We start from the raw sequence: 25,701 nt of genomic DNA, 5'->3' as shown, positions 1-25,701 counted from the left end.
TTCAACAAATAATTCCAAGTCTAGCAACTACACTGTAAATCTAAACTGCAACTCAATTTTTCAACCCAATTTGTTTAAATTCTTACAGAAGAAGCCGCTTTGGTGGGCTGCAGTGCTGTTTATTGCCATGTTCACCCAATAATGATGCTTTCTGTAGAGCATGAAACAGTAACAGATGGTAGATTTGTGGTACTTCTGGTATGGGTCTGTGTGTGTATTTCTAGGAAGCAGTTAATTAAGACACATTTCAAGCAAGCTGCTAAATGGCCTTCAGTTTGCAAAGATGGAAATGTGTCTGCTCTATTTAAAGCACTAAGGTCAGGCTTGGTGCTACTGAAGTAAAAATGTAGTCTACCAAGAGAAGGTTTTCCATTTACTGGAAGAAATTATGCTTAAACACAGATGGTACTGATGGGAAGCCCACAGGAGTATTTTTTGAGCATTCAGAAAAAAGACTAGCTACTGTAATTTAAATTATTATCCCACAACTTAGAGTTGTTTGATATAAGGGAACTGAAGTCCTTCCCTTGCAGGCAAACAGTGGATCATCATGGAGCAAACAAGATAAAGATACACTCTGAAAATTTAATTTAAAAATTCTGAATAAAATTAGCTGACAACTTACGCTGTGATATCCAGTTTATGATTTAAAGTCAGATAGAATCATGGTGAAATCCTCAAAGAGGACTGGGGAAAAGTTATGCAAAAATGAACAAGCTCTTTTTTATATTTATAACAGGCACTGGGCATTTCCTCGCTGAGAAGACTGAAGAGCAGGGAAGCAGAGATGTTCTAAAAGACCAGACTCACCGTTTAGTGCATTGGCTGGGAGTACTTAGATGTGCATCCCTTAATCGATAAATTCCAAAGCAAAGCATATTGTATGTTTTCAGTGCTTTACAAAACAGATCTCCATAACAACCTCCATCCTAGAGGAAAGAGAGGAGATTAAAATTTAAAAAAGAGAACAGTGCATTTTTTTTTCCTTTCTTTGCTGTGTAAACACAGTGTCAGGGAACAGGTCATTCAGTATGAACTTATAAAAAAGGGGACAATGTATAGACAGTCTGTTGTTTGTCTCAAATGAGAGCCTTTTACCCAAGGAAATGAATAATCTAAATGTTTTATTTCAAATAAGTAACTATGTAAAGTGATGATTGCTATTTTGGAGAGCCTTGGTCCATGAAATAATGGCAAATTGGAAAGAGTGAGTGATTTGCTTTAAGCTGGAAATCTAAATTTTGGTACCAGACAATGCATATTCTACAAATTACATTAACTATGGTATTAAAATTGTTCATATCTTTGACCCTTTCTTGGCAGCAGTCATACTGTCATCCAGACAAAAAAAAAAAAATCACGAGGAGCACAACAGAAATTAGAGTTCAATGGGTTTAAAAGGATAATAAAATATCTGCTGCTGTCAAATAATGACTAAATGTATGATTAGCAAAAAATAAGTTTGAATTTGCTTATTTGTATATCCAAAATAGTGATTTTCAAGTAATCATGAGAGTTAATGCATTCTGCCTTCACAGACCTAGTGCACTTGAGGCTCCGGTGAAACAGCATTCAAAAGATTGGTGTTGCTTACTTTATTTGTGGAAATGTTAAGCTGCATGCCAGTGTTTTGATGAGCTGCTAGTCTCAGCCACAACTGGACTGCTGCATCAACTAAAAGGCTGCAGGTTCCTATCTGTGCACTCTTGCAAGGGCATCCTTACACTGGGATTCTCTGTAATTTCTGTGACAAAGGTCATTCCATTCTTTTTGGACAAGGCTGGTGAACACAGGGTTAACTTTAGAAACATCAAATCCTACATCATCATCAAAGCAGACTGGGTGCTTTGGGACCTCAAGATTTCAAAATGTGGTCCAGAAAACATTTCTAGATACTTAGTTTTTATATAATACACTCTTTTTAGAATATTATTTATTTATTTATTTATTTGTTTGGGGTTTTAATTTCTTTTTGCTTGTTTTTTGACTTCACCCTTAGAACAGTGCAGTCAAATTATCAGAAAATTAGCATTGCATAAGAATTTTATTTCATCCAAAACCGGCAGAAACCAAACCTTACCACTTTGTTTTCGAGCTAATGAGCAGATTTTAAGAACTGGAAGCTCTGTGAAAACACTAAGTAAGCTTATGAAAACCCAAAAAAGGTATATCTGTACATATTGAATGTATTTAGAATTCATTATTGCTATAATTGTTACGTCATCCGAATCAACTCATCTATCTCTTTAGCTGACAATGAAGAAGAGACACAGGATTTTCTGTATGAAATATGCAGGCAAGGATCCTGGGCAGTCATACAGCTTCTTAAAAAGGTAAAAAGCAAACCTGGCACTCTCTGCTATGAATTTTTAAACAATCCACAAACTTTATTAAATTCAATAATAGAAATTATATGCTTATTGAGATAGATTTTTCACTCAGTCTGAGAGAAAGCTAATAGAGCGCAGACCAGCCTTGGTCCTGCATTTCCCTCATGATCTTACCCCTAGGTCTGCAAATGGCCCATCATACAAAGCCAGCTGAGCAACTCGACACCTGTCCCTGTTTGCAAGTGTCTGGGGCGTGCTGTAACCTCCTCTCAATGCATTTTCCTCGGCAATCAGCGCTTCCAGCTCTGGTGTGGCTCCTCCTGTTACCAATGTCCGTATCAGTGTGAGGATATTGTCATTGAAGTATGTCTGCAGAGATAAAAGAAAGCTCTTTAAGCAAACACCATTAAAGTCACAACTGAAGACATCCAAATTACAACTTTTCCGGGTTTCTGCTGTTTAAAGTTCTTGGCTGTCTCTTCAAATAATTTTATATAGAAAGTGAAAAGACAGCAGCCTCCAATTACTCTATTTTCTTCTATCCCATTAGGCTCCTATACTAGATCCTTCCTTTTAAACACCAATTCAGGCTGATTTTTATTAAAGTACAAAAATTTGAATGATTTATGTTTCCTATAATTGGTGTTAGTAGTGATGCAATGACTGCTTTCCTTCTCATCGCCCTCATGTCTAATAATGGGCTTTAGGACATGTAATTGTAAAATTCAGACCACATTTAAAGCTTACACAGGCTAGATTGCCTTTTTACTCTTGTCACCAATTCGTTGGGGAGCTGCCTTTGTGCAGCAAATGTCATTACTTATTACTGTGGCTGGACTCTAGCAGTCTAACCGATGTATTGTACTAAACATCTTATTACGAGACTTGACAGTGTTCAGACACAAGCATGTATCAATTAAACATCTTGCGTTCACTCCAGATAAATGTATGATGAGTTTGGGATCCTGGTGGTCCTTTTAAAAAACTCTAGGGTATAGGGTAAGTGTGGTTTATTAGGGAAGATTTACTCCACACTGACATTTTGCCAGCATCTGTAGTATTGCTGGTCTGTCAGGCAAACAATGGGTATTTAAAATATTAATTTAAATCCAGATGAATGACTTTCAAGTTCACTTAAAAGTATACTGGTATAGTTCAGACATACTCAGTTAAACATCTGCAGTGTATGGTACTGGGCAAAAAAAATGTTGAACAAAAAAAAAAGGAAATACTGTCACTTATAATGTCACCAATGTCTGAGTTTTCAGAAGCTTTGTAAGTGCAAGGAACATAAAAGAAAAAAATGAGCTCATTGTAGAGTACATAGGATTGACATTACTAGATTTCTGGATTTTGTTGTATTTAGGACTCAGAACAAATGTCTGTAATCCAACCAAGTAAAAATGAATAGTGAATTCTCCAACAGTGCTTGTTGCCTAAAGATAAGACTTTTAACATAATACGTTTCAATGAAATTCATTGTTATATCCAAAAAATGGAACTGTATTTAATACATGGGTAAACTGAGGTAGAGGTTGAAATATTTTATCCTGAGATCAAAAAGCAGAACTGGCTTCCTATCCATGTTACTTTGATATTCTTTCTTTGTATAATGAAACTTCAGTTTCATTGTTTGCTGGAGATGACAGATAAAACAGAAGAAAATGAGTTCTACGCAGCAATGTTTTTCACTTTACATTGAAGTTTCCTAACTTCAAGCCTCTCTGCTTATTTACATAGGCATATATGCCATTCACCTGTTGACTAAATGAAAATGAGAGGAACATATTCTTACTGTTAAACATGCCCTAAAGCAAATATTTGCATCTCATCAACTCCAATTATTTAAGTTAACCTAGGTAAGGCAGTACATATTTTAACTACAAAGCAGATTGTAAGGAGTAGTCTGACATAAGCTGAGGTTCACGAAGATTCAGCTAGTCTAAAACAACAGCTAATCTCAACTCAGCTCTTACACATGTGGATGCACTGGGTAACAATTCAAGTGTAATACTCAAACCTCTCTTATAGAAAAATCAATGTGACCCCTTGCAGGAATGTAAGTCTGGAGCGATTACATGATGTTTAATAGGAATTGCCACTTTGAGAGAGAGAAGACATTCAGACATGATTGTTTATTTTTCAATTACTTCTTCCTTGATGTCCATGAGATGAAATCAGAGTTGCCCTCTTTGGCAACTCTTCCCACTGTGCTATACCTCTAAGGCAAAGCTAGGACCCTTATTAGCAAAGGAAGCAGCATTTATTGTGGAACAATGGCTTAATTTGGGTTTCACACCATGACTGATGTGGAAGGCACCATTCAATGAGATGGATGAGTGCAGCCAACAGATATTTCTTGGGGTTTGTTTTTGTTTTTGTAATCAATGGGAGAAAAGATTCCAAGTTTCAGAACAAACTGCAGCACTGCACCTGATCATGAAATGCCCAGCCATAAGCATGAAAAGATGGGTGAATAGGAAGCTGTAACTTCTCACCTTCTGCTAAATAGGGCTGCTTCCTTCTGTACTAAAGTATTTAACACTCCTCAAAAAAAAAGCTGTCTGCCTGTGTTTTTGATTGTCACAAAAATCAGACTCCTCATTACATCTTGCCAGTTTGGAACTAGGAGAACACTGAAAAGCTGAACTAGCTGATATCCATTTCCTTTGGAATAATAATACACTGAAATTAATTTGAGAGTGATCTTCTACTTGCTCTGTGGGAGGGTACATGGCCTGAATATGCCAGTACTTATAAGAAACTGATCTACAGAATGTCTTTGGAAAGGTGCTGTTGTACTTAAAGTAACAAGGCACTTTCCAGTGATGGAAAGAATCCCTTTTGTTGAGTGTAAAATCAAAACTGAAGAAATACTTGTTTGCTATTGTCATGATCCAGACCCCACATTGGACATGTGTGTTATATCACTTTAAAGGCATCCAGAATGAGAATATGAAATAGGTGTATTCTAAACACAGGAAAAAAAGAAATGCATCATAGACACTGAAGCTGGGTAAATAGCAAGGAAATTGTGACACAGATATCTGAACTAGCAGTGCCACCTAGCCATTGCTTTGGAATTGTAGTGTAGCTCTTTCAAATGTTTCAAGGATGCTCTCCCATTTGTTCAATCATTTTTTAAAGTAGAATTACCAGAGTGCTTATGTTTTGCAGTTAATGCTGTCATGTCTTTTAAACTAATTGGTCTTCTACAGAAAATTTAACTGAAAATTAGCACATCTTAATAATATTTCTTTAACTATAATAGCACTTTGCCTTTCATTTATAATTACACTAAAATTGTCATTTTTCAAGTTATATCTGCCTTTTTTGTGTTTGCTAGTGGGTTTTTAAATGAATTTCTTTTAAGAAGACTCCTCCTCCTACACTACATGTGGTTTTTAACCTCAGTTTTAAACAAATATTTTAAACTGATTTTCTCATTCAGTTGGAGGAATAACATATATCCAAACCTGAGGAATGACTGAGCTCTTATGATTATGAATCAGTAATACATACCAATAACAAAAGGGTCTTTGAGTCAGAATAAACAGCAGACAATAAATAACAGCATTTCACCATTTGAAAATCTATTAATTCTTAAACTATTGTCAAAAGTTTAAAGAAGTTTGGGACACTTTAAATTACAAGATGCTGCTTACTAATTTTCTGAACAGAATTACATGAAAAGTAGTCTTGTGTTCACATCAAAGATTAGAACAGTTTCTTTTCTTTATAAATAAGACTGTGAGGATCCCTTAGGGAGAACTCCTGAGTAGAGAATATAATGAAAATTTATTTTAAACCATTTTAATGATTTTCTTCCATTCCGTAATTTTGTTTTTATGAAGAAAAATAGGATTTGGTAATACAGAAAACAATCAAGATCTGAAGTTCTAGCACAAGCAAATGAATTCCAGGGTAGTGAATGTTAAGTAGCATCATCTGGTGCTGGAGAACCTTGTCTCCAGCAGCAGCTCGGGTCTGTTGCAGTGGCAGGTGTGGGAGGGACACCAGCCTGCCAGAACTGCTGCAGTCCTTTGTGTCTCCAGTGCCAGAAGGAGGAACAGGGAAGCTTTGGCTCTCAGGCCAACGGCTCAGACCTTTGAAGGTACTGTGTGTTGAAAACTGGTTTCCTTCATGTACAGGATTTTACGTAATAACTATCTCAACAAGACCCAAGAAAGGAGTATTTCTGCTCAAATATTTGCTCCTTTGACTATCCTATATCACATAACTTTTCTGTAGCTGAAGATAACATTTTTAAAAACCAATTACATAATCTAAAAGTTGCATCCAATCCCACGTTTTTTAGTTACACTTCACTTGGGGATGAAGGCATGCTCTGCTTTCCAGAAGTGGTGTTGCCTTGAGACTGACAGACAACGTGTATTATTTCCCTAGGTTCAAATACACTAGAGCAAAAGAAATAGTAATATATCATTTAAGTACCTGATGGCAGTAGGTGTCTCTTCAAAGTCATATTCACGATTAGCTGGAGCATTTTAACAATAGCCACTGCCACAGTTAAAACATGAACCAGGCCCACAGCCTTCCCACAGAGCACAGTAAAGCTCTTGAACCAAACCTGGTGAGATCACTGCTACCAACTCCTCCAAAACACAGGTTCTGAGTGCAGGTTTTGAGCTTATTATTGTCCTCTGAGCAATGGTGCTTGAGCTGCTACACTGTGAATCCTGGGCTGTGGAAAATATTGCCTTTGCTGCAAAGCCAAACTGTGTGCAGATGACCAGTACATGGCACTTTGAAAACTAAACTGCATTAAGCATTTACCTTGGAAGTAAGGAAATAACAGAAAATGTCAAACTTAAAACGTCCGGTACTGTCATCTTTTAGGAAATAATGCTAAACTAGCAGAATGTAAAGATCTCCAGCACCCACTGAACAACACTTGAATTAGAAAGTTACCACATTTTCTAATCTGTGATTCATTAGTTGGGTTTAATGCACCTCTTCAGTATTATAAAACTATAAAAAATAAAATAATAATTTAACACTGATTAATACTGTAATATTATTGTTATTATTAATTTCCCAATAATTGAATACTTAAGCAAATTATTTTAAATCTATTTTGTAGCTTTTCCCCTATACATACATCTATATGCATGTTTCAAATGACCCACAGGTCAGAAATAATACTGTATGCATGGCTATTATTTGACTTTCTAATCTTTCTTACACTTGTTTTACTACAAAACCCCACTACTGTGGGAAGAGATGAATTCTTAAAGAAGCACCTCATGAACATTTGCATTGTACACATAAGGAATTTTCCTAACAGAGATATCAATAGAAATCATAAAGTGGATTTTTTTCTATCAAAAACAAGCAGTAAAACCCACTGAATCACTAAGTAGATAGAATAATGAACTACATACTTGCGTCCAAGTGAGCTGGAAAAAGACAGCAGAGTGCACATTATATACTTCTTACAGAATTCCTGTTAAGAATTCATCCATAGGATGAAAGCATGACTACAGATCTCACAATTTAGCTAGGATTTGGGGTTCAGTTTACCCATACTGGCAACTATGAAGTTAAAGACATTAAATAAAAGCTGTTTGCTAAAAGCAAATGTAATTTAGGAAAAAAAAAATAAAGGTAAGAGATAATATAGTGAAAATAGATTTGTTTGTGTGAGAAACACTCTTTTCCTTGGAGAAGAAGTGAAAGGAGAACACACCTTCCCCATGAGAATATGGATAGTAAAGGGAGAAACATCTCACACATTTTACACTTTCTGAAGGGTCAGGAAGAATTGTACTTTTCCAACTCCTTGCTGGGCCTTTGAGGAATAAAGAGAAAATAACACTGCCACTGATCAGAAAACTGGTGAAAGAAAAGACAGGATAGTGAACAATTCTAATGGACTGAATCCTTGCCTTTCTTCTTGATTAGTATTTTTTTTTAAGTAGAGAATTTTCTACTTGTTATCGCATTTCTCTGGCTTCAGAGAAATGACCACTTAGATGTGAAAATATTTAGAAAAAGGACTTTTATAGAATGAAACTGCAAAAACAGAGGGGTATGTTGTCCAAAACTAAACTGGAAACATTAAAATTTCTGAACAGGCATGCTGCATTTATTTTTCATTGCATCACTATTATTTACTTGAGACACCTTTGCACAAGGAAGCAATGATGTCCACAGTATCTCACTCTCATTCTATGGCAACTCTACTTTTTTTTCTTGATTCTGAAGTGCCCTACTGAACAATACATTCAGAGACATTGACTTAGATAATAATGGGAGTAGATAAACAGCTGTAAGTAACATTTGAAACCTTCATGTTAAATTATTCCCATTTATAACGTGAATATAAATGGGAATTTATATTAAAAATTATATATAAAAATTATATATTATTTATATTTAACATTTTTAATAAAAAATTTATATTGAGATATTTTAATTAGAGAAGGTACAGAGTTTAGGAGTCCTTCCTTAGGTTTTCTGAATTTGTCACATCTACAAAATATTGTAAATAACTTTTAAGAAAAGCATTTTCTGAGATTACCAAAAACTCCTAGGGCAACAGAATAAAATTTTATTTGTGTAGACTCATTTATCTGTGGATGGAACATATGGAAAATATAGCAGCGAAAACTACAAAATACACACAGAGCAAGACTGGTCTGAAAACTTAGCCAATATGAGGAGGATGAAAAGGAGCATGACTGAGGGGTTTGTTTCAGAACTGTGCTATGGTTGCAAAATAAAAGCCCCAGTGTAGACATAACCAAAGGCCACCATCTGTAGTTTCTGGCATGCACTGAAGTTTTGATTAATAAGAAAATTCATATGAAAAAGAGAGGATAACCTCTCTTCACACAAATAGAGTTCATGAGGTGTGTACAATGGCTTTCATGGAGCTCTATCATTGTCCCCCAGCACTCATACTGAGAGCATGGCTCATAGCTACAGGAAATTAAAAGCTCAAAACACAGTTGATGCTGTCTGACAAGAATGGTGAGCACAGGGACTGACACACTGCATTTGGGTCTGGATTTTAGGCAGAAGGGACAATTTTTTTGGAAAGCATGATCCTTAAAAACTGACATGAGAGTGTTTCCTTATAAAATTGTGGACTCTCAGAAGTCCTAGATAAATCAGTTATGGTCTCCGAGTCCAACTAAGAAAATAAACTAGCTTAGGTTGCAAAAATTCTTTTGACATCTAAGAAAAAAGCACCTTCTCCTGCCTACCTGTGGAAAAGATTCTACACCTTTACACTCTTTCACAACAAGTCTGATAGAAGGGAATGAAAAACATTTGTTTGCTTACTGCGCTCATGAGAGAGTCCAGCACGCTGACGGCAAATGCGGTTCCACATGCAAAAGGCTGCGTGAGATACAGTTCTGTGTCGGGGTCATCATCATCATCTTGGTCCAAGAACTGAACATTTGAATCATTTACTGAAAATAACAATAATAATATTAAGAGTAAAATCGAAAGGTGTTTCTGGGTCACCAGCATGTGACCTCACACATCACACAGCCAAAGAAAAAGAAACGGCATATGTCTGGAAACACAGACTTGTGTCGTTGACGTCACTGAAAATGAAATCAAGATGGATGTGAAAATGTGCATTTAAAAATATGTTTCTCGTTTTCTTGCTCATAAGAGGTGACACTCTTGTTCTTGACAGGTTCCTAGCCCTTCCCTGTAAAGCAGCTTCGAGGCACCAGTTGCCTGTGCTCAAAATTAGATATATCATACACCTGTATATTGAGACAGTCTTGGTACATAGGTGGGGTACAGTGGCTGAGGCTGTATGTGTGTACAGTGAAATGCTATCACAAGATACAAAGTTAAAACCCCGTTGTAAAATACAGGCTGTCAATAACATTCTGATATAGCCCACAGGCATCTGTTAGATGTGCTGCTGTGATTCTTACTGGAGTGGTGTTAATGCACTTAGGGCTCAAAAGAGGATAAACTGTCCCTTTAACATGCATCTATCTGAATGAATGAGCAGCTATTCTCTTGCAGCACTGCCTTTTGTTCAAATATTTGTCTCTATAACTTCACTTTCTTAGCCACAAATTCTACATTAGCCAGTGTGAAAAAGAATCTAAATCAGGCTGTTTTAGAGAAAAGCCCAAAAAAAGTAGTATTTGTCATTTTGAGTTTCTCTGGCATTTCATTGTCGCAGTTAAGCCCTCTGCCTCCAACTCATTCCAATCAAAAATAGTTGTTTCCTTGAGATCAGTGTATTAAGTGGATCATATTTCATGAAATATTCCATTTCCATATTAGTTTCCCTTAGGCATGAAAGCACAGACTGCTTAGCTATGCCATTGAAATACCCTTCAACTTATTAAATGACAAATTAATTTCAGTTCCCATGCAAGAAAGGGAAATGAAAAACTTTTTGAGCATTTAAAACTGCACACACTGATGATATCCCTATTCCCCATGTGAACATATCTCCTGAGCTAACCCAGCAAACTTTGAAAATAACATGAGAACTGCTGCTAACTTGATCAAATTTCAGCTCTGGACTTCTAAAGTTAGAAATTCTTCTGCCTACTATTCTGATCTTCCTTCTCATACAGTTTCAATCCTTCCCATATAGTTTTCTTGAACATCCACTCCTTTTCCAAACTCTCCACTGTGCTTGCTATCTTTAACTTACAAAACATGAATTACTGCAGATAAAGCCTCTTGATAGCTGTCTAAATGAGATGAGGATAGAATTTAAAATTCTTGCCTTTGTGCTCCTTGATGTAATTGTTAAAACACAACGCCTTAGTACTGTAATAAGAGAAATGTTCTGCCCTGGGAATCAGAAGACATTCATCCAAGAAAACACCAGGATCCACAATACTTCTTTTTTCAGTACAATGCCTATCAATTTAATCTCTAGATTCTTAAGCAGTACAGTATTTGAAAGCCTGCTGTATCAAAATGCATTTGAACAGCTTGTACCTCAGTTTAATTTGCTAGCTGAGAGTAGGCACTATTGACAGCAGCACTCTTTTTCCACTTCCATCTGGCAGATTACCACCTGACTTAAACACCGTGCTAGGCGTCCATGGGGTCAGTTCCTGAGGTACTAAAAACCTGTTAGGAATTCTGCAGGTGTGGGTTTATCCTCAGTATCTTTATCTTCCTGATGCAAGTTAGCACACTGGGATTTGTGGGCCAGGAGAGCTGGGTGCAAACAGGTGGTGCTGTGCCACAGGGAAAAGCTCATCAAACGCTGCTCCAAAGGCTGGGGAGAGCACTCTGTGTTGAGAGGGAACCACGCAGGAGCTTGGCTGCTCCTCTACAGCTTCAAAACCTGAGCTCCTGAGAAAAAGCCTTACTCTACAAAATAAACATAAAAATAGCTTGAGGGAAAGTATGATGCTTGGGGTTTTTTCTGGTATCTTTTACTTCTTCTTGGACTTCCTGTGAAAAGCTGCTAAGGCATGTCCACCAAATTGACAACAGGCTGAAGTAACAAAAAGAAAGAGAAAGAAGAGAGAAAAGAAGAGAAAAACTGGCGTAGGAGAGTGAGGGCCAGGGAGGTGGGGACTTAGGCCAAAAAAATGAATTGGTGAGGAGGTGCTATGAAAACAGCCGGCAGGTCAGACGAGAGTGATCAAAGGTTTACTGATGCTGCGTGAAAAAAAAAATCATTAAGAAGACCAGAACAAGACAGTCAATTTCAACCAGAACCACAAATAAAACACATTCAAAGCAGTGCCATGAGGGTAGCCCCTCTGATACAGCCAGATAAATAAAGGAAAAGCTGATGACAGTAAGAACAACAACAGAAAATAACACAGTGATGTGAAGGAAAAAGGCACTTCTTACCCAGTTCAGTTATCATTAGAATGTGGGTTCCACTGTTTTTTTCCTGACTGATTGAAACCAAAGGCAGAAGTTTGCCAGGCTTAGCTAGTAAGTAAAGGATTTAGGGGGAAAAGAAAGTACAGAAAGAGAATAAAGTAAGGGAAAAAGACAGGTAAGGCTAAAAAATAAAACTGAAAAAGAGAACAGAAGGACAAAGGACCACAAATCAAGTTTGTATTTGCTATGAAAAAAACAGAACAGCTTCTGCACTTCACATCACACTGCTTGACAACATAAATACCCACAGCTAGAGTGGAAATCAGATCTAGTTACCTACCATCATCATATTCTCAGGAGTGAAATATCTCATACTATTATACAGGTTTGGTTACACATGATTAAACAGTTTTGGACCATGAAGAAATAAACAAATGGCCTCTTACAATTGATTAAATGCACAGGAAATATCTGCTTATACTTACTCTGGCCTTTTTCCTTTTCTAACTTAGCCCAAAGACCCCTGCTTGTTTGTTACACTATGCAAGAAGCATCTTGTCTGATAGAATATTTATTTAAGAAAACAGAGAAAACCCAAAGGAGGGAAATATATTTCAGTTATTCAAATAAAGTGAACCAACTGTTACTAAACTTTCTTTAGAGAGAGTAATATAAAACAGTTATCAAAAGAGAAAATGCAACAGTGTAAGATCCAGTATTGGTAATTTTTCTGTATCTGCATAACAAGGAAAGTGGGAAAAAGACAAGGAAATATACATGGAAGGATAAATTTTAGCTTTTCTTACCTAGCTCTGTTATAATAGGGATGTTGGCTCCTGTTGTAATGGAGGGTTGACGTAAAAGGCCATGGACTGGACTATTGTCTGGAGACGTCCTATCCATCCCAGGGGGTGTAAAGCCTAAAAGGGAAAAAAAAAAAAAAAAAAAAAAAAAGGAAAAAAAAAAAAAAAAGAAAAGATGAGAAAAAAATAGGGAAAGTTTACAGAGGACAAACCACACCAAGCAAGAAAAAATTCTGAAGCAAACCCCTTTCCTTAAACAGCAATTAATATTTTAAAAAGTACTGCTTGTAAGTGGTAATACAACCATGGCAGGCTTTTTGTAATTTTCATATGTACCATTTATAATATGCCTTTTTATGAGGATTACAATTGTAGGAATATTGGGATGGAAGGGTCCAGTCTACAAGACAAAAAGATAGGATGAAAGGAAAAGACACAGGTTTTCAAATTGTATGTGAGAGGATTGCTTGAAAAGAACTGGAAACAGTGACAATTTGAAGGAAACAAAGGTGGGAGAAGAAACAAGTCGGAAGGCACTCACAAGAAAAAAAAAATCTGGAGACCAGCAACATTCACCTTTAAAAAATACTGTTTTCAGCCAGATACTCAACAGTTTGATATGGAGCTCAAAAACATTGAGTTTTTTATCTATTTTTTTTTCTTTAAACAAAAACTACCCAAGAAAGACCTTTTGGAGTTTGATTGTAAGTACTAAATATTGGGTAGTTATGCAAAACCCTATGCAATAGCAGGACTGGACATTCAGCACTGAGACTAATGCATTCCATCCCCCTTGTCCAGTAAAGCTATAGAAAACCTGGGAATGCTCATTTAATGTCATTGCAGAAGTGATGGCAAAGCTAGACAGTGACTTTATGGTTTCATATAAACCAATATAAAGACAGCATTTTTAGACAAATATTTGTCTGCTAGGAATAAAACTGAGCCAAGTTTACTTTAAACCACCTTTAAAAAAACATTATTTTTTTTTTTTTTTTGCCATATTATTCCCAAGTTCTTTGACTTCACATCTGACATCCAGAGACAGACTTTTGGTCCTTTATCACTAGTTCTGAATTCTCCATACACTTATTCTCAACTAATCACAGCCAGATTAATTCCTGACTTAAATTCACTATCTTCTTGCTGTGTGGAAGTTGTTTTGCTCCATTAAATTCATTGATACATTCGCCTGGTACTGAATTCAGAGGAAGATGGTATGATACCTTACCTGTAATTTGGAGACCAATTTACAAACCAGGAAATCTCCGAACTAAATTGTTGTTGTTAGCATATCATACTGGTTTTATATTGTCTTAAGGACTTACAGTTCTCTTCCAGTGATAATTACATCACTCTTAAACTGCTCCTAAACCACAAGGACCACTAGATCTGGGCTTATTGATTTAACAGGATTTAGTTTCCTCCTTCCATTCATCTATCTCTATGTTTTGTCTCTATTGCATAGAGCATATACAGGTAATAAAACTAGAATCACTGGGAAGGGACCTTCTTAGCTCTGCAGAAGGTACTGGTATGAATTTCATTCTGACTATCACAAGTAAACTAGGTGCAGCATGGTGATTGTACAGACAGGATAGCTTAAAAAGGGAGTGAAACTCTGTGAAGAAATTCTTCAGGAGAAAAGAAGCGGCTATGATATCTTCAACAGGCTTGCAAGACAAAACAATGTCATAGAGAAACCTAAGTCATTAGAGCAATTCTATACAATATTACCAGTGGATAGAAAATCTTGATAAAGCAGATTTCTTAGAGGCATTTGGAAATGTTAACAGTCAATCACGTAACACCACCTGTGGTGCTGAACTCAGGAAGACCAGCTTGGTGACAGTGAGTTGCAGCCCCAGCCACTTTCAGTTTGCAGATGTTTCCTTGTATCTAGCACTATGACTGAGAGCTGATTTGGCTCTTTGAATGTTTACCTCTTCATGGCAGAGCCTGAGATTCCTCAGGCTCACCAACTGAGTCTGACAGAGGTTTTTCAGTCACCACCTTGTAAGTTACAGGTAACACTGACACTCTCACAACAGCAGAAAAATTAAAGTGGGACTCCAAAGGGAGGAAATGCTATCTGAGGACAGGTGGGTATTAGTGTGACACCTCCTTCTGCAGCAGGATCCAGTGTTTCAAGCCTTGTATCCTGTTATGGGATGCATTCTTTCAGGAGATGCAAGATACAGCCTTTGTCACATTAGAAAAAGCTCAGGCAGCTGCAGATTCCTTGAGCAGTTAAGGTGGCAGGCCCAGCTGGGTCTCCTGCTGAATTACAAGTCAAAATGGCAACAGCAAGACTTTTAATGCTCCCTTCTCTAAAAGTAAACAAAACTAATATTGTTCTCATGCACTCCAGGGATTGTACTGCTCCAAGTATCTCTGGAGGCTCTGCTTCTCCCTTTTTTTCTGAAGCCTTTCTCCCCACATTTCAGAACGCACTTGCTAAACCACCTGCTAGTGAATCAGGCCCTTCAGATTGTACAAGCACAGCAGTATTTCCCTACCAGTTAAAAGCAAATTGAAGTAAGCCAGTGTAACTCAGCTAAATGTGCAAGTTCTTCCTGCCTCCCCTTCACTGCAATGTGCACATACACAGAGACACGCTCACTCTCCATCAAAGGCCATTTGTAGCCACCTCTCTAACCCTTAGAATATTTGTCTTCCTGGGATGGTGTCAGAAGATTGAAGTAAATGTGGCATTTTTGTTAGACACAGACTGTCAGAAGCTCTGTAATTGCACACTGCACACATAGTGCATTCAGTCTGAAATGCAGGAAGCATGTTAAAGGGATTGTGTTTTCTCCTTGAATGAAAAATAGACTTGTGCCTTAATATTTTTCATCCTACTGTCTTGAAAGACGTGAGAAGTATCTGATAATTTAATTTCCTTGTTCATACTTAATTCAGACACTTCTAGAAATTTACTTTTAAGTAATATAAAAATCGTATTTTCAGGAAAATGAAATATTTGGGGATTTTGTGTGCTTATGTTTGGAGTCACAAGCCATCGAACACCTTCAAGACACATTCCTACTCCCAAGTCACAAACTAATTTCCATACACAGGCTGTCTATTTTTTTTTTTCCTCCAGAAGAGAAAACAAAAAAAAAAAGTGCAGGAAACTAACCTGCTTTATCAGAACTTTCATTTAAAGGCACGAAAAACTACAAGTGACAGCTGTGCAGATTCAGTGAATGTGACATTTTTGAATTTCTTCAACTTGACAAGTAAACACCTTAAATCCGTAATGCTATATGCATAATACATGACCTGTATTTTGACATCCATCATCAAATGCTGACTTGAGAAAATACAGGTTTGTACGTCAAGGAATAGCACCCATAAAGCAGGGAGAAATTCAGGTCACAGGGTATTAGGAAAACTCTATTTCATTACAGAAGCTGAAACAAGCTAAGGCATCAGATTTAAGATCCATTTTCAGCTGTGAAAAGATTCAATTCCTCTGCACAGAGCATTCATTTAGAAATGACATGCTTTCCTCACAGCCTCTTTTCATTTTCCTTTCCATATTCCATTTTCTCCTTCAGTCCCCAAACCTTGTTCCATTAATGCTCATAAAAATCGTAAAACAGGGCTGATAGTTGTGATCTTACAAGCACAGTATCTCCTTGTTCTACAAACAACTGGGGGAGCTCTGGCTACAGTTGCTTAACGGGAGCAGCCTCTACAGTAAAACCCACATGCCTGTGCAAGTCTGAGCACAGTGCCTGCGGAAGGAAATGCAGTGTCAGTGGGGAGACTTCTGGAGAAGGGAAATCTCTTTGCCAACAATTAGGAGGTAAAGCAAAATCATGCCAGTTCTAGCAGTCACTGCATCTGGTACTAAACTGCTGTACTGGCTGAATGGTTCACTTTGTATCACTTGAATTTTTCTTTTTCTATGGCTTGTTTTTGTTTTCCTCACTTATTAAACTGGCTTTACCTCAGTCCATGAGCCTTTTTCTCACTGTGGAACTTAGTTGTCAGTCACAGTCAACCCACCACCATTGTCTATAATCTACACTACAACATAAAGTTATAATATCATTTAGGTTCAAAGTGACCTTTAAAATCATCAAGTCCAACCACTAACCCAACACTACCAAGTCCAGCACTAAACCAGGCCACTAAGTGTCACATCTAAATGTTTCCTAAATACCTCCAGGGATGGTGACTCCAAAACTTCCCTGGGCAGCCTATTCCAATGCTTGAAAACCCTTATAGTGAAGAAATTTTCACTAATATTCAATCTAAACCTCCCTTGGCACATCTGGAGGCCATTTCCTCTTGTCCTTTCACTTGTTACCAGAGAGAAGAGACCAACTCCCAGCTCACTACAACCTCCTTCAAGGTAGCTGGAGAGAGCAATAAGGTCTCCCTGATCAAACTGAGGAAGCTTCAATAGGAGGGGGCCCATCCCTATCTGTCTCTGAAATAAAGACACTGCCAAGCAGTGAATTAAGAATATCACAGCTCTGAGAGGAACACAGGTTTTGGGCTCCTGACATGCTCCATCAGTAAGGCTGGCAGTCAGCAGTCACTGCTTCTCTTCTGGCAGCAGCGTCCCTCCCCGACAGGCAGGGCCTCCCATGTCCCTCCTCAGCCACCTGCTTGGAAGGAAGTTGAGTCTCCTGCAGCTCTGTGCAGAAAGCTGATGGTTCAACATCCTGATTTTGAGCAAAAAGCATTTCCCAGCTCCCTCTAAGATACTACTGCTCACAAAAGTAGGCAATAATCAATCAATTGCATCAGAAGCAAAAATGTAAGTCTTAAAGATGTTCTCACCTTCATGGAAAGAGAACACGGGGGAAATTTCCTCGGTAATAGAAGGCAAGCTCTCTTTACCAGGTGATGCAAGTGCTCCCCTGCTCTGAGCTCAGCATGGCCAGGTGGCTATAAAACTTCACTGTACCTTAAAAAATACCACCTACAAAGGGATAAGCAGCACTGGGCTGGTGGAGCTCTGCACCTCTTGAGCCAGGCTGACCCAGGGAGGCACTAACTGTATCTCAGCAGTAATATGCAGGTATTCTGAGATCCACAGTGGCACTGTGATGAAGTTCAAAATTAAAGAATGCTGGGATGGCTAAACATGCCTTTTTTCCACTGAAAGCACCACCAATTTTGCTCTGCTTATGTGTGAGCAACTGGCCTGACAGCCAAATGATCTGCTGATTGTGTTGGACATAAACCACTAATTTTTGTTTCTTTGCAGGTCACTTAACTGATTAATATTACACAAAATGCAGGAAAGTTTGCTTCTCACAGCAGTAAATATATTCTTAAAAGTTTGCTGATGGGACCAATAAAGATTCACTGGGGTTTTAATGTAGAGGGAAATTTGTCTTGTGGATGTGCATTGCTCCTGTTCTACTGACACCACCAAGACCTAGAGGGGCATATTCTCATAAATGGATTTTTATTCTACATTTATAAGATATCTTCTCTTCTTAAGGATCATAATGGATCCTTTATGATTCTCTTCCCCTTTTTCTCTGCCGCTTTCTTCTTTTCCTCCCTTCCTTTTCAAAGATATACATTTTACTAAACTGAAACTCTATGCAGACAGAAGGCACTACCCTAAAATGGAAATCCACTCGACAGACCTAAAGGTTGTAGCCTTGTTATTAAAACACCTTGTAAATTGATAGCGCCCTTTAAATAATGCTATTTTAGGGAAAGATGTCACGGCATTCACTGGGTGATATATGCACTAAAGTCCTCAAATATAATTTAAAAAGCATATGTACATATGAACCTCTGGTTCACCTAAGGAATATGAGACAACAATAATATTTTGAGCATATATGAATAACACGTAAGTGTTGAACTGCCAAACACGCCCCCGACAGGTTATCATGCAGAAATATGGGACAAGTCTTTTCATTAAGCAGAGCCAGCCAAAAAGAAATAATTCTCAAAAAGGACCTCACAGTTGTATCCCTTTGCTACTGTTTGCTGACAATGTCATTAATATTCCTGTGAATTCAATTGAATGATAGACTATACCTGTTATTCTCAGAAGTACAGCCCTTGGGTATACCTGGAAAGTTCAGCAGCAGTCATGCAGCTAAAGAGCTGCTGACATTCATGGGAATCTGTTACAGCCATTCAATTTAGAAACAATTCTAGCTTCAGTGTCCCATGGGGTCTGAGACACAGAGCTGTAGTTTGGCCTGAGAACCTAGAAATCCTGAAGTCTGGCTTTCAGTTCTGACTTTTACTGTGATTTGTGCTGAATATCTAATAATCTCTTGGAGATTATCGCTAAAGGTCTGGAAAAGGAGAGGAATGTGGGAGGCCAGATGTGACTGCATAAGCTCCCAGCTCTCTCAGAGAGAGCATCTTCAGAGATGCTCCAGGCCCAAACATAGGCCAAGGTAAATCTACAGAGAGTGGAGGTTGAAGAAGGACATCTTTCTTAATTTAAGCAACCCTCCAATGCTTTCGGATGGGAACAATACTGGAACTTTGAACACAGAGACAATGCCACAGATAACCAGCTGCCACTTCCCGCCAAGAAAGTGCTCTTCTCTAATATCCCTTCATTCACTTTCTGCTGAATTACAGAAACCTACATTGAAAATACCCAAATCAAAGCACTAATGGAAGCACAGGGCAGTGGGTTCAATCCTAGTTTCCACTCCCCAAAGTGTGAGATCCATTCCTGGATGAGTTAGTAGCCCCAAGTGCTGAAAGTGCAAATGATTTATAGGTCTGCTGGTTCTTGGGCTGCTCTAACAAGGTAGGATTAAGCTGTAAAAACAAAGATCAAGAGAAGGATTGGAGTTTCATCATCTTGAGGTCTAGCATTGAATCACACCACATTGATTCCATTTCAATTGTGAGCAGCGTAATATATTAGAAAAGCGTAATACTTTAAGCCTAGGGCAGAATCATGTATAACTTAGAGGGGTCTGTTAACAGGTACTTCTATAAATCTTTTCCCACTTTAAGTGCCATTTTGAGTTTCACTATCATACGCACCTCAAAAAATGAAGTCCACCTGAAACTGCCTAGTTTTTTTGTTGTTGGCTTTGTAAGACTCTTTTTCCTTTCACAAAACCTTATGTGGTAATTACCCAAACCCTAATCCTGCCAAGGTTCACCACAAGCTTACACAACCCAAAACTACAAAAATAATGGGCTTTCTTTACTAATGCTTTGCAGAACACAGCCTTAATGTTCACTTCTCGCTGTTTTTCACACTTTACATAAGATAATATGTAGTTACTAGCTATAGCACTTCCCTCAAGTCTGCCTGAATGGAAACTCTATTTCTCTATGCAGTAAACAAATTCCATCTCTCTTTTTTAGCTACTTTCTTTACAAACTTTATTTTTTAATTATTCCTACTTTTCATTTACTATTTAATAGTTTTCTACACTAGGTGCATCTAGGGCACAAAGTTGGTAGCATCTGTAGCACAGGTTTGCAGCTGAAATGATTTAGTATGTAACAATGCCAAACTCCTTTCAGTTTAATCATTAATCAAGCCTGCATATTTAGACCTCAGGCAAAAATAAATATGCTGAATAAAAATTATCAAATAAATTAAGCTATATTACCTAGTTTACAGAGACAGGTATTCAATAACTAGAAACAAAATGGAAAACTCACCACTAAAAATGATATATTGGCATTTTAGATGAGACTCTACATTATATCATTATATCAAAAAAAGTAAATTTTTCCTTAGTGTAAAAGGAAGAGCAAAGACACATATCAGAGCAAGTAATCAATTAAATACTCGAAAAATAAAAGTAACAGTGTTGTCCAACATCTGATTGGCAACTACTGAAACATAAATTAAACAAATTTCCCATTGCTGCTTATGGGAAAATTATGCAGATTAGAATTTGATTAGGTTTATATCATGAGACTCAATTTGGACTTTTAATCTATTAAGCTCCAATAAATGAGGCATCTGAATAGCTCCCCTGAGCAGCAACAGTAATAACGACAGCAGTCATTTTTTGGAGTATGTATTCTGAAAATTTCTTTAGCAGATGAGTCCACATCTTTAAGTACAATTACTTTGTAACTTCTACAAAAAATTTAGGTGTTTGCAGTGAGGAAATGGATACATACAAAATGCTTTAACAGACATTTTATGATAATCAACATCTGTCACTCTGTTCTAGCAATATTGATTTTCCATCAACTTGGACTTACTTACAGTCGACTTCATGGTCTGTGTGGGCTAAATAGTGCCAGCAGACTTGCAAATTACTCAAGCTGGAACTGAGCTGGAAACCTATGGTAAAACATCATTAATTTCTCTACAGGCTGTGTCATAACTAAAATACCACATTCAAAGCTGTCTTGGGGATCAAAGATCGAACTGTGAAGGCTATAGCCTCATTTTATCAAAGAAATCGGAACTAAATTCCCAGAGCTGAGCTTTGAGGCAGGTTGGATTCAGATCAAGACCACCTCTAATTTACCTGGCAGGTATGCTTCATAGGCCCTCCTGCATATTTCCTGCAGTCTAATCTATTTGCAAGTATACAAAAGCTCCTCTTCTATATTGCTCTATATTGTAAAATGCAATTTCTCAAAGCCTGCTGACTAGAGAGCACACTGTGCACATGTCCTGTCCTGCCAGATTTCACCAAATCCTAGAGAAGCTTTTAGTGGACAGGTTGTCTTATGCAAATAGTCAAGTACCAGTAGGCAGGTGATTAAAAAAAATATTTTAAAAATTGCAGGGCTTTATTAAATGCCCATAGTGAAGGAATGTGGATCCTGTGTTCATGTGTAGATATATTTTATTTAAAGAGGTTTTAACATGGAATTTAATTCTGGCACTCAAGCTTTCAGCATGTCACTACAAAGGTGTTTTGCAAGCCAAATCTTTTTACCAGTACTACAAACATAACATCATAAATAGGGAAAAAAAAAAACAAACCTAGTTATGCTCTTTGTCATTCAAATATTGCCTTTTGTAGCACACAACTTCAGAGTAGCATGTTTGTTAAAGACATCTTTGTAGATATCGTGTGAAAATGAGTATCAGGTTAATTTTAACTACATCAGTCTACATAATGCTAACTCAACCAATTTTCCCTTGGAAAGCACAAAAAATCACACAACCTTTTATTTCTACTCCCTTTTTTTTCCTCATTATTTAAAAACCCAAATTCAAATTGCACAGTTGTGGAATCAGGAGGAATCTGAAGTAGCTCTCTAATTGAGTATTCTTGAATGCTGTACCAGTAGCAATATATTAGCTACTGATAATACCTAAGGTTGTTTCAGCAAAACTGCCTGATATCAGCAGCGATACCAGTGCTGCCACTGGGTTCACCCCATCTGTAAAGTGTGGAAACCCCTGCTTCAGTCAGAATCAAGAATTCTGAGACGGAATTATGCCTCTGAAGGCCATATCCAAAGCATATAGTCAGCAGTGTAAATAAAGAGGCAATTTGCTCAAACAAATAAAGAAAAAAGGAAAGGTATTCAGAAAACCAGTGAGGTAAAGTCTGCTCTTATTCCATTGCTAAGTCTTCACTGTTTTGGCTCACTGTCTTTCTCCTCTTACAAACATTAATCTTTAAAATAAAATGAATTCCACATCATGACAGAATGACTCATTATTTTATCAGAGTTTTTTCTAAAATCTAAAAGAGTTTTCCTTTCCTCTAACAGCTCAGTCTTTTTAAATTTAAAGGATACGCAGAAGTGTCTCTACACCAGTTCCTTATTTATTTTATTTATATGGGATCCAAAACCCATTACACTAGCAAACAAGATGGTAAAGACAGTGATAACAGTAAAATATAATGTGGCATTCTTTAAGTAGTGAAAATTAAATGACAATCATAAAATGTATACTACAGTATCCAATCACAGTACAGAAATTCTGAAAACTTCCGGCAGTTTTTTGTGGGGTTTTGGTTTTTTTTTGGTTTGTTTTGTTGTGTTTTTTTGGTTTTCTGTACTGACTACTTATTATCATCCATGCATCTCAACATTACATTAATCTCTAGAAACACTTTAACTTTCCTATCCATTATTGCTTAGTACAGAGTTAAATGGATTGGTAAAAAACAAAATGTTTTCTTGCTTGTTTCATTTCATTAGTACCAGTATCAGTGGAAACAGCTTTCCTTTCAAGTAGGCATTTTGAATATTTCTGAGTATTTATTTATTATTATTTGATAGGATTCTGAGAATAAATGTTCAAGTTGCAATGTGAGCTTTTGTTGCAAGTGAAGTAGTTTAAGAAGTGGTAATTTTGGGCCAATCTAAAATATAAATCTGCAGATAAGTTGTAAAGGCCAATTTACATGTGACACAGGGAGCAAGTTGCCATAAAAAAAAATCTAGTCCAAATTTTTAGAAGCACTCTGTCCATATAATTCAGTCTACATCTTGTAAGATCTTAACCTTGTCTCTAAATAAACCACTACAAAAATTCCCATTAGCCACAAACTTCTTTGGGTTGAATAGAAATAAATTACAAGAACTAGTTCAGAACTTCAACAAAAATTCCTACCATACAATTTACAAAATTTATAATTTACTTTTTCAGCTCTGGTTCATTCAGATGTTGAAAAGCTGCAAAAATAATGTATTATTGGGAGCACAGCAGTATTGATTCTCCAACAAAGGCTGTGCTTCAAGTCAGCCTGAATATCCCATTCTGCAGATGCTGAAAGAACTAGCAGGTTATTGATAACCAGAAGCTAGCAATCTCTTAGAAAATGCTTATTATGGAAATACTGGGCTGTCTCATATTTAATCTTGTCAAACTTGAATCAGTTTGAATCAAGAGGTCTTGAAAACAGAAAAGAAAAAAAAAAAGAAAAAAGAAAAGAAGTGTTGAATGCCAAGAATTTTATAAATTTTATCTAAAGCTGTCAAAGTTCTGCAAATCACTAGCAGGTGGTAGATTCTGCTTTTCTGCTTTGGAGATCACAGACTAGGATTTAAAAATTTGGAAAGAACAAAAATCTAGCTTTCTCCTGTATTGCTATCAGACTGGTAAAGTCTGCTAGATACTGATGCTTTGTATCTTCTTCCACAGTAAAGCAAAACCAGTGACATTGATCTCTAGAAAAACCCCACCACCTTTATGAATATAAATAACCATTTATTAAGCAAACAATACGTAGTGAAGCAAAGAAAGACACCAGAATTACGCTCATGAGGCTGCCTGCTGTGGTACATTACTTTCAAACTATCTTGTATTCCTGCAATATATTATCTATATGTTCCATTTTCTTGAAGTTATCTTCATAATCAAGATGCTATCACAAGTATCATGGGCACTGGAACTATTTTTAATTTTCATTTAAAGAGCAATTAAAGAAAGACAATGGATACACAAGATAATAAAGTAAGTGATTAGCAGCATGCAAATGACATAGGCTTAATGATAATACCCTGTTCTATTCTCCAAAGGGCCTGTTGAGAGAAACCCTTCCTACATGTGGTTGTGCAGCTAATGTGCCTCAGCCTACAATTACAACATTGCTGACACCATTAACCACTGAAACAACATCACTTCATGAAATCCTTGTTGTCTCATTAAAATGCAAAGGGTCAGGTAATTTACCAGTATTGTGTGTCTACTTTTGCTGTGGGTAATTAGCAAGCATTACCCAGCATGGACTCCTACTGGCAAATAGTTAAACTGTGAAATATTAAAAAGAATTTTTTATATTTGATGGGAATCTGAAAGATTTAGAATTATAACCTCAGCATACTTTTGTATTCAAAGCCATGAAACACAGACTTTTACACATTTAATGCCGTATGATTTTTATGGTTGGATATTTTTGAAAATTAACTTCAAATTTTAAAATTTTTCCTCTGTATAACTGGATCTAGATACACATCTTCTTATGCAACTAAGAACTTTTAGAAAATACACAGAGGGAGATGCAAAACACCTTACAGTTTCTTAAAGACTTACATATGGTTTCTTAAAAATAGTTTTTTTAAAAGTTAAAACACAGAGGTTGGTGCAGTATATTCTAATACTCATGTGCCCTTTCATCTTGCTAATTGCAGCCTCAATCATCATTTTAAGGGAACCTTGATAACGCTCACTATCAGCTCACATCTTGTCAGGGAGTAGAATGGTCCCTTATTCTTTAAATGGAAGTTTTGGAACATAAAACACATTCCAATAAAAGTGAACAGAAAATTATGAATTCATTAAACTACTTTGGTATCTTGTGCTATATATAATATTTATATTCCAACTACTGTAAAATATGCTTTAATATCTTTAGGCAACTCTAAGGACTTAAATATTTATAAAATGGCTAAAGATAAAGTATAGCTCTCTTATTCCTACATACAGATGATGTAAGGCATGCAATCAAAGACAATAACACTTTCAACCCATTTGTCATCTTAAAGGAGCCTTTCAACTTCAGATCCCTTGTGTGCAATCTACATAAGAGTTGTTGCCTACATAGGCAACTCCAGAGGAGTTTGCTCCTTAAAAACTACCAAGAGTGCTATACTTCACATAAAACAGGGTTTTCTGAAAATGGAGACAAAACTATAAATTTGCAGGGAAAACAGCTCCAAGTGGGGCTTCAAAATACTGCTGTATTTATCTCTGGGACATCTGGGAACAGGAAGCATTTTGATTTAATATTTCATAACATAGAGGCAATTGCTTCCTTGCCTGGTGTATAATTAATGCTCATAAAAAGAGTGCATTTTTTTTATTCCTCAGCATCAGGAATGCACAAAACAGTACACCTTTATAATAGGGGGTTTGC

At 36.9% G+C, this 25,701-nt stretch overlaps 1 protein-coding gene across 44 annotated transcripts in view; it reads right to left on the bottom strand.

Annotated features, from left to right (window-relative positions):
- KCNMA1 (potassium calcium-activated channel subfamily M alpha 1) overlaps window positions 1–25,701 on the bottom strand; it is a 425,312-nt gene that overhangs the window by 15,340 nt on the left and 384,271 nt on the right. For 25 of the 44 annotated variants that reach the window (XM_032749279.3, XM_072931487.1, XM_072931481.1 and 22 more), the window contains 4 exons: window positions 12,944–13,057; window positions 9,642–9,772; window positions 2,505–2,699; window positions 811–929 (listed from right to left, as the gene is read on the bottom strand). In XM_032749279.3, the coding sequence (XP_032605170.1) occupies window positions 811–929; window positions 2,505–2,699; window positions 9,642–9,772; window positions 12,944–13,057 (559 nt within the window). Of the gene's footprint in view, window positions 1–810; window positions 930–2,504; window positions 2,700–9,641; window positions 9,773–12,161; window positions 12,246–12,943; window positions 13,058–25,701 lie in introns of all 44 variants that reach the window. The other 19 variants (XM_072931472.1, XM_072931474.1, XM_072931471.1 and 16 more) reach the window with 1 other exon arrangement.

Source organism: Taeniopygia guttata, chromosome 6, assembly GCF_048771995.1.
Source record: "Taeniopygia guttata chromosome 6, bTaeGut7.mat, whole genome shotgun sequence".
Taxonomy (NCBI): domain Eukaryota; kingdom Metazoa; phylum Chordata; class Aves; order Passeriformes; family Estrildidae; genus Taeniopygia; species Taeniopygia guttata.
Note: the sequence above shows the minus strand (reverse complement) of the source record. Positions and strands in the feature narration are given on the sequence as shown.